We start from the raw sequence: 10,480 nt of genomic DNA on the forward strand, positions 1-10,480 counted from the left end.
TATAATCATTTAAATATTTCTAGGTCCATAAAATCCATTTAATCAATTAAATACCAACATTTAACACCCTTACCTCAACTTTGGAGTGGTGTTCGGGAAGCCTAAACTGCAAAACCGCTTTGGATAACTTGCAGAGAATCGTCTCTAGAATCTCGTGGTGATGTCTGATCATCGAATCAGACTGAAACCGGGCCAAAATCAAAAAGAGAGAGAGAGAGAGAGAGAGAGAGAGAGAGAGAGAGAGAGAGTTGAGGTCGAAGCCCTAGAGGGAGAGTGATTTTTTTTTCACGGAAAAATGACTTAAAGCCTATTTATAGGCTACTGGTCCATGTGTACTCGTCGACGAGAACAGAAAATTCTTCGACGAGTCAAAGAAGGACACTCGTCGACGAGAACAATGGGTTTATCAACGAGCTTTTAAATCTAAGATTTCCTGGATCTCGGGATCTCCTCGTCGATGAGCACAGGGCACTCATCAACGAGTCCCTACTGTTTTGCCCCTGCGAATTTTTCTTCCTTCTTATTTTCTTTCTCTCTCTTTTCTTTTTCTCTTTTTTCTTCCTTTTTCCTTTATTATTTTCATTGTTATTACTTTTATAGGTCTCTACATGCTCAACTCAACATGCTCAATTTCTTAACAAATGATTCAATATGCTTAATTCTCACTTCATTTTACAAATCATCAAAATATTCAATACTTTCAACATTATCAACAAAATATTCAATATGCATATTCAAAATTTAAGTAAGGTTTAACAATAGACATTTCAACATAAGACATTTCAATTTTTAAACAACATGCTCATCATTTGATAAAATTTCTATTTATCCTCAAATAATGATAACAACCCAAAAAATCATAAATTTCATTTAAAATTTCTAAAGATAGGAATTGATTTGCACAAAATATCATATAAACAAATATATCCATTGACTTTTATTCAAACATTTTAAGGGAAAACAAAAACCCAAGTTCAAAACAATTGTCCCCTTGTGTAGGACGAAACCTCAAGCATAAACAATTAGTTTGAAAAAAAATGACAAGTTTGAATTCAAAAGTCCAAATGGTTTTATTTTTCAAAAATTATTATCAATTAAGTTCCAAATTTAAGGTTATTACCATGTGAAATTAATTTAGTTGCTTTTCGTATTCATATCTTTTAAACATAAAAAGTTCTTTTGTATGGATACTATCTATTATTAAATTTGTCAAAAACACCATGTTGATTGATTAAAATTTTATCAAAGTTTTCTTTTACTTGTGCAATTTTTGGAAGAATATGATTGAAATTTTCAATTTTCCTTCTTAAAATTTCATTTTCCAATCTCAAATCATTTGTGGAATAACTATATATAATTTTAGCTTTCAAATTTTCATTCTCCTTTTTCTAAAACTTATATTCACTAGACAAAATATTCAACTTTCTCTTGAGGTTTTTGTATTTAATACCAATGCTTTGAATAAATTTAAGCATTTCATTCAAAGCATTAATAACTCATCATACAAAGGATTAACATTAAGAGTGGAATCCTATACCTCCTCTTTGTCTTCAATGGCTATGAAAATGATTTCCCACTTCATCCTCTTCTTTCTCCTTTGCCTCCATTTTAACCATATTACATTCATTAGTTAACAAAATAACATATATTTCATCATGTGTATTATCATGTAAAAGTTCAAGAGCATGTGTATTATCACAAATGGATATTTTATCAAATTCATTGCAGTCAAAAACACAATATATGTGCATAACTATTGCATTAATGGTATGTTATTGTCTTTCATTTCCATCTTATGTAAATCTAGGTTGAGGCTTTGCAACATCATTTTCCACCATCGCTGAAATAATGCATCCATTTTTTTTTATAATATCTCATATTTCAAAATCAAGAATTTGAAAGTATATGCTTGTCCTATTTTTCTAATTAGAAAAATTATTTTCATTAAAGAATGAGTCCAGAAGGCCACTTAAATCAAAGTGCAAAGTTTTGGTTGTCATAGATCTTCTCTAAAATGGTAAAGTCTAATAATTTAGAGCTAAGCTCTACTATCAATTTTTAGCCAAAGTGACAACACAAGGGAGGTAAATTAGTTTAACAAAAATTACGTGTTTGATTATCAAATTTAAAATAAATTTGTTAGCTTTGGTGCAATCCCAAGAGGGGGGTGAATTGGTATTTTAAAATTTATTGTCTTAGGTCAAACCACTAACAATAGTATTACACAAACTTAAGGTCAATCTAGTGCATGTAAAATAAATCAATGTAAATATACAATGAAATTTAAATTGCAATAAACGTTTAACTAGGCATACACAATAAAGTAATAAAAAAGACGACACCCAGAAATGTTATCGAGGTTCGGCCAAATTGCCTACGTCCCCACCTTGGCCAACAAGCACAAGGATTACCACTATAGGCTCACTTAACTGGTGGAGTGGCACCTAAACAACCAGGTCAAATTAACATAGGGCTGACCTCAACTTTAACCAAGTCAATTAGCGGGGCTAACCTCAACCTACACGCCTTAACAGGACGACGCACCTAGCTTTCCTAATGGGGTCTAAGCCAATCCGGGACTATTCCAGAGCTAGTCTCCCTCTTCAGGCCCGTGCCTGAAAATACAACAGTTTTGAAATACAACAAATGGTACAGTGATTGTCCTTTCGTGTAAAGCAGATATGTACCCAGTTACGCACAGTATAATCAATACACTACCAAAAGATAAAATTTGATAAGCTCGATGTAGTCTAAGTGTCTACTCTCAAATATTTATGCAAATATGGCAATTAGTGCATGAGAGTGTAAATGATAGGATCTTTGTGTCAAATAATATTTTAATCACAATGCACCAACAAAGATCACAAGCACACTTCAAATATCTCAACAAATAATATTTCTCAATATAAACTACAAGAGATATTTAAAAATGATTTGCAAAAATTTATTTGATCTTTGTATCAAGATAAAAAGATATAGCAACAAAGATCTTCAATATGCTAATAAAGATTTCAAAATATTTTTCTCAAGATAAATCACAAGAGATATTTGAAATTTGTTTGTAAAATATTTGATCTTTGAGTCAAGATAATATTATCAATCAAAAGGTGCAATAACAAAGATCTTCACAAGCAAAATATCCCAAAAGTATTTTTCTCAAAAATAAGCACACAGGATATTTGAGAATGGTTCGTAAAAATTTATTTCACAAACAAGAAGCAATACGAACTCGAGTATTGCAATGATTATGCAAAACTCACAAGTTCTACGAAGTTTTCCTACGGAAGACTTATTAATGAAGTCTCCTAGAAAAACTTCAAGCTTACTCTCGGATAAAAATATATATCAAAGATTCTAAAACTAGCGAGAGTGTAAGCTTTACTAGATACTCACAATAGCACTTTTACTTAACAAGATTTGCAATGAGGATGAGTAAGAATGAAGAAATAAGGCTTGGATGTGAGAAATAGAGCTTTTGAGAATCAGAGGATTTTTTGCTAATTGTTTTTCTAATCTTCTTACTAATTTTTGCAAATGAAGCCCTATATATAGAGATAGGAAAAATTATAGCCGTTAGGACATGTAGGGTATTATTAATATAGTTTTAAACCAATTTAACCCTAATTAACCCTATTTTAAAAAGTTAACTGCGGTAAAAAATATGGGGCAACTCGAGAGGTCCGGTCGACCAGAACAAGTTCGGTCGACCAGGTCTCATATGGTTCAGTCGACCAGGGGACTTTTGAACTGAGGTCTTGGTCGACCAGGAGAAGAAGATTTCTCAATTTTCTGAGGTTCGGTCGACCAAGCCATTTTGAACTGGCTGGTTCGGTTGACCAAACTGCTGAAAGTTCTCCCAAGGACCCTTCGATTGATTAGGTAGTTGGAGTACAAAAAGGGTCGGTCAACCAGATGGTCAAACTTTTGACCCCAGTGGGTTTCGGTCGACCAGGGTCTTATGACCTACTTGGTTCAGTCGACCAGGTGGTCAAACTTTTGACCTAAGGAGGTTTCGATCGACCAGGGCCTTTTGAACTACCTGGTTCGGTCGACCAGGTGATCAAACTTTGACTCGGGAGGGTTTCGGTCGACCATGGATTTGTGAACAAACTGGTTCGGTTGACCAAATGGTCAAACTTTGACCCAGGGAGGTTTCGGTTAACCGGGGATTTTGAACTATAATGGTTCGATCGACCGTATAGTGGTCAAACGGTTGACCAGGTCTAGGTTCGGTCGACCGGGAATATTTGTATTGTGAAGTACGGTCGACCGAAAGTACCTATTTAGAACATTTTGGTCCCTTTTAATCATGCAAACAACCTATTTAAATGACCATTCAAATATATGCATGAGTGAGTGTCCTAGGGTCATTTCTAGGCTTTTTTCAAGACACCAAAAAAATATGGTGTCAGTCAACAAGAGTGTTCCCTAAGGACATTTATGGTCTTGAGCTTATCGATCCTTCCATGCAGGTAAGGCATTAATTATTACAGATCGTGTTCTCCTAATTACTATTACAGACCCAAATGAATGATTAAATTACAATACAACATAAATAGGGTCTTCAGGTCTTCACTTCATGTGTCGTGTGCGTGCACCATATTATACGTTCGATCAGTCCTGCACACAAACTCATCAAATCATTAAATATCGTATTTGTCATAATCAAAACAGGGTATGACCCATAAGGTCAACAAAATTGAAACCCAAAAAAATATACAAATAAAACAATTAAATTAAGGAAAGTAAGAAAGAGAGATTCAAACACTTTTATAGTGGTTTGACAATCCAGCTTACGTTCACTCTCTCAACATCAACCACCTTGACGTTATAATAATCTCTTTACTTTAACAATGATAAGGACACCAATACATCCCTTGTTTTGCATGAAAACAAGACAAAGAAGCACAGGTCCTTATTTTATACAAAGACAATAAAACCAAATACAAGAATGATCGTAAGAGAAATTTCTTCACTATGAAGGATATACAAGTTGAAACTTAATCAATACAACTTTCAAAGAATAAACAACTAATGACGCAAGGGTTTTGTCTATGATCTTTCAAAATGATCAAGTTAAGGCACAAAGAGATTAAACGAGAGAGAAAGAGGTTGAATACTTGGAAATGTAATATAAATATGTTCTCTAAAATTTATTAATCTTAAATGGGCAAATATATATAAATATTGTAGCAAAACTAGCCATTTTTAGCCCATTAGAGTCACTTCTCTGTTCAAGGTGGCCGACTTGGGTCACAAGCCAATATGATCAAGTAATAGCAACTATAGAGAAAAACTAACCGTCGAAGTCTTTAAAAAGCAAAATCGATCAACCACTCAAACTTGCTACCTACGCTGATCGATTGTTTGGGCAATTTTGCCTAGACTGGTTGATCGCCCCTCCTGGACGGTAGACCACCTTGGCAAGGCAATTCGAAATAGTCTTTCAGTTTTGTTTGTTTTTCATAGTTTAGTTGTTTTTTGTGTCACGACCTTCATATTTTTAAAGATATACAAGTTATAATACAATATAATTAGGAGAAAAAAACATTAAAAAATTAAAATAACAAACTCTTCATGTTCGCTCAATTCTTTAACTCTAATGACTTGAAATATATTAAAACACAGCGTTAAATACAAAGTCATTATTTCAAAATAGTTTGTCATCATCAAATTCAGTTTAATGAAATCTTGAGGCTAACAATTCATTTGATCAAAAGTTTAAATTTAGCCGATCTTTAACTTATAGTTACAATTGGTTTGTTCAGTGAAAACTAAATTTGAGGATTACATCTTTTGGATAGAAGTTTATATTACATTTTTAATATCAATTTCATAAGCTTGTATGAATATAAAAAAAATTCAAAAATATATAGCATATATTGGTGAAGTTTTGATAATCATAGCCAAGTATAAATTGATATTTGGTATGTGCATGCATTTCTCTTTTTAATTTTTATATAGATAAAAAAAATTTTCATTGTATATTATACATATATATATATATATATATATATATATATATATAATGACACAATTGACTAGAAATTTTTCTTTAAAAAAAAAAATTTGATCTAAAATAAATTTCAAAATTTGAAAATAATATTTCATTGATCTAGATGTTATAAATAAATATTTTGTGTTTAATTCGGCTTGTGTGCTAATATTTATTTAATTTAAATAAGTTGACAACTTTTTTTTAATAAAATTTTTATACTAAACGGGCTAAGCAAAATAGAGTTTTTTCCTATTTAATCTATATTTTAAAATAATATATTAAATAATATCCTGTATGGGAAAATATTTCCCAAAATGACTCTGACGTAATCTCATTACTTAGTCCAGCGAGATTTAAATGGAAAGGGGAATTATGTGTTGACGCGTGGCGGCCAAATCTCGCTAGTTGGGGCAGCGAGATTTAGCAAATCTATTGACTTTGGTGTATTCCCAAGAGGGGGGTAAATTGGGTATTAAAAAATTTTCTCCTAAGTTAAACTAATCTAGCAACAGTATTACTCAACTTAGGGTCTATCTATGCAATTATAAACTCAATCATTCACAATAGTAAAACACAAACATTCATGTGTTGAAATTTAAAATGCGAAAATTAAAAGCATGCACAAGAAATGTTTTCGGGATTCAGCCAAAGTGCCTACGTCCTTGCCTTGGCTCACCAGCACAAGGATTCCACTATAAACTCACTTCACAGGTAGAGTGGCACCATTTATAACCAAGTCAATTAGTATGGCTGACCTCAACCTACACCTTACCAGGATGGTGCACCTAACTTTCCTAACTGGGTTTAAGCCAATCTAGGACTATTCCATAGGGCTAGTCTCTCTCTTCAAGCCCACGCCTGGAATACAACAATTGTAAAAATTTGCGTACATGAAAATGCTTCTTACACAAGCGAATATGTACCACTACGCACAGTATAATCAATGCACATCAACAAGATAAGATCTATAAGCTTGTTGCTCTATGTGTGCAATCAATACTCAAAATTATGTTTATAGTCAATCAAGCACAAGAGTATATTCTAAAACTATCTTTGAAACTATGTATCAATATATCTCAATCACAAGCCTAGGGTTTCAAAGATTTCTACCAAGAGTATTCTAAATGTCTCTAAACAGTGTTTTCTCAATATTCAAGCACAAGGAGATATTTAAAAAATAAGTTTGTAAAAAAAAATATTTTTGCACACAAAAAAATGCAAGCTCAAGTAAGTATTGCAATGATAATGCAAACTCACGTAACTATATGATTTTTCAAACCAAAGATTTATCGAATGAAATCGAGAGAAAAATCAAGCTAAACCATCAATCTAAAAATCAAGTATGCAAGAAATAAAAGAGGGTTTCTAGCAACAACCGACAATGAGTAATCACTCAAGGATATTCTCATAAGGCTAGATTTCTCAAAAGAATAGTATTATGTGAGAGTATAGGGTTTGAATGAAAGAATGAGTTTAGAAAATTTTCAGAGAATTCTTGCCTAATCAATTTGCTAATCCCCCACTAATCCAAGCAAATGAACTTGAATATATAGGCATAGGCAAAATTATGACTGTTAGGGACGCCAAAGGTATTATTAAATTTGTTTTAAAACCCATTAAGAAAATTAACCCTGTTTACCCCTCTTTAATATCGATAAAAATAAAACAACCCGAGAGTTTTCGGGTGCCAAACTTGAGGTTCGGTCGCCCGAATAGACACAACGGGAAAAGTCAATTTTGAAGTTTAGGTGCTTGAAAAATGGTTCGAGTGGCTGAATTAGGCGATTTTCAAAATGTCTAAGATTCAGGTGCCTGGTCTTGAATTCGGTAGCCCGAACTTGCCAATTCGGTCGCCTGAGGCATATTTGAACATAAGAGTTCGAGCTGCCGAATTGTTGGAAAAAGTCAGGATTGACGTTCGGTCGCCCAAGGATGATACAATCATTTTTGGTTGGGTCGCCTGAAACCAAGTCAATCCTTTGACTTTCCAATAGTTTGGTTGACCGAGGTGTTTTGAACACCCAAGTTCGGTCGCCCGAAGTCATATGATTTTGCATATTTATGTTCATTTTCAAAACATAAGATTCCCCAGATAATATATGTGATAATGGAGACATTCCTAAGTGCAAGTATTGGGACCTACGGTCTTTTTAAGGCATTTTTAATTACGCCTAAAAACCTGGCGTCAGTTGACCGAACAGTCATTATTACAGACCATTTTGAATTTAAATATTACAAACCAAATAACATTATAACAAATAATAAATATGTTGAGGTCTTCCTCTCCTTCAAGTTACCGTATGTCATCAATATGATCCAACTTAGTATGATATATACAAACTTTAAAGTCATCAAATACTAAGAACATTTGTCATTATCAAACCTAATATGACTGATAAGGTCAATAAAATCTTGCAGCTACATCTAACGAGATTTGCATAAAGGAATATTTCTTTCCCCCCTCCCAGCGTGTTTTTCCTCCTCTTCGTCGATCTTCCTATAAATACCCATAAAACCAACAGCAGCGCTCACTCTCATCTCTCTCTTATAATAAAGAAACTGCAGGCGGGTGGCGATGGGGTCGACAAGGATCAAAAGAGGGTTTAATTTATTATTTTAAAATAAAGATAAAATAGGAAAAAACTCAGGGTTTATCCGTTCATCAACATGAAAACTAGGACGCTGAAACCCCCAAATCAGCCGCTGCAAAGAAGACCCCTCCGGCAAGAAAGACAGCCGGTGATGCTACTCCGAACCCTACCGAAGTTGCGTCAGGATCTGCTACACCCAAGTCCACGGAGAAAAAGCCTGAGCCTGCTTCTGCTACTGCTACCAAAGGCAAGCAGGTCAAGAGCAGCACCGATGCTATGCCAGGGGCGAGCACCGATGCTACGCCGGGGGCGAGCACCAATTCGAAGTCGGAGCCGTCGGGTAAAGCAGCGATTTTGACGCCTTTGTTTTTAGCTTTGATGTACCCGCCTATATATTTATTTATTTTTTGTTTTATTTTCCATTTTATTTTATAGGGTGAATCGCATTTTGTCGGGTCTTTGCTTCTTTTTTAAGGAAAGTGAGCAAGAGAAACTTGATGTTGTAGTTCCTACATAAAAGCTGATGGTTTTAACTTTAATAAGCTAAATAGTTCTTCGAGGCTCACCCTGATTAGATTAATCAGCTGAATGACAGATGATTAGTATACGCGTACTCTTAGATGTCATTTAGACCGAATCGCCTTGCGGTGAATCTTTGTCTGTTTTTTGAGAAAACAAATATTCCATTTGGTTGTAGAGAAGTGGAGAAGAGTAAAATAACTTATAGGAGAGAAGAGAAGAGAAGAGAAAAGAAAAGAAGCTAGTTTCTCTCCTATTAGTAAGAGAGTGTAGAGAGAAATATGGGGAAAACGGTCAAAAATCAATTCTCATTTACAAGAATCTCCGCCATAGAGTCACTTTTAAAGCTGTGTAAGGATGTGTGTTTAGTAAAATTAAGAATTTGTGTCTAGCATAGCGTGCAAATAATAATAAATATTTTTGATTATTGGAAAAAATTTAAATCACATAAATCTATTCTATTATTTGCAGAAAATTATTAGCATCACACATACACACGCACACACAAATGTCTATATATATATATATATATATATATGAGTATGTCAGCTAAATATATTTTCAATTTTTATTGCATTCACTTCTGCATTTCTGCTGCTGTTCACTAATGAAACAGTATTTTTTTGAGCATTTAATTATGATAAACTTAGAATTCTGTTTCTTTTTTTTTGGCTGTAGTGGAAGGACCAAAAGAATCTGGTGGTGCTGGTGCTGGTGCTCAAGTAACACCGAGAGCAACAAGAAAAAAAATTAAACAAAATTTGTAAATTGTGAAAATTTCTTATACGGCAGAGTTAAATAATGATAATCAAGAATTGAAATTAAATTAAATTAATAATAAAGGAGCGAGGAGATTAATGGTAGAACAGAACAAAACAGAAGAGAAGAGAGATGGACCTGGAAAGCAGAGGAAGCAGTGCCGAAAACAAAACCCTTGGGGAAGCTTGCTCTGTTAATGTTAGATAAATACAAACATGTTTGCAACTGCTCCCCCAAAACCGTGTCTACAAGCAGAGCATTCAACCCTCTTCTGATCGTTGTCGACCCCATCGCCGCCCGCCTGCAGTTTTTTTATCATAAAAGAGAGAAAGAGGGAGATGAGAGCGAGCGCTACTACTGGTTTTATGGGTATTTATAGGAAGATCGACGAGAGTTTTTTCCAGTTAATATTTTATATATATATATATATATATATATATATTAAATAATACTTTTTTGAAAAAATAATTCCCAGAATTAAAAAAAATATATTAAAAAAATTTCGTTGGACCGCGAGATTTAAACAACAAAGAGAATTCATGTATTGATGCGGGGTGGCCAAGATTTAGCACATCTCGCTACTCCATCCAGCGAGATTTGCATGCATCAGAAG

The 10,480-nt window shown here is 33.8% G+C and overlaps 1 protein-coding gene and 1 long non-coding RNA gene across 2 annotated transcripts; one reads left to right on the plus strand and one right to left on the minus strand.

Moving 5' to 3' along the window:
* Positions 1-4,444: 4,444 nt before the first annotated feature.
* Positions 4,445-10,213, minus strand: LOC131157052 (uncharacterized). Its single transcript, XR_009137201.1, has 2 exons — positions 10,006-10,213; positions 4,445-4,620 (listed from the first exon to the last, which is right to left on the minus strand). It is a non-coding gene; the product is annotated as an uncharacterized LOC131157052 (long non-coding RNA).
* Positions 8,569-9,902, plus strand: LOC131157051 (uncharacterized). The gene is made up of 2 exons (XM_058110903.1): positions 8,569-8,929; positions 9,787-9,902. The coding sequence occupies exons 1-2, from the start codon at positions 8,666-8,668 to the stop codon at positions 9,832-9,834; spliced, it is 312 nt and encodes a 103-aa protein (XP_057966886.1). The 5' UTR covers positions 8,569-8,665; the 3' UTR covers positions 9,835-9,902.
* Positions 10,214-10,480: the final 267 nt, after the last annotated feature.

Source organism: Malania oleifera, chromosome 6 (assembly GCF_029873635.1).
Source record: "Malania oleifera isolate guangnan ecotype guangnan chromosome 6, ASM2987363v1, whole genome shotgun sequence".
NCBI classification, from domain to species: Eukaryota; Viridiplantae; Streptophyta; class Magnoliopsida; order Santalales; family Ximeniaceae; genus Malania; species Malania oleifera.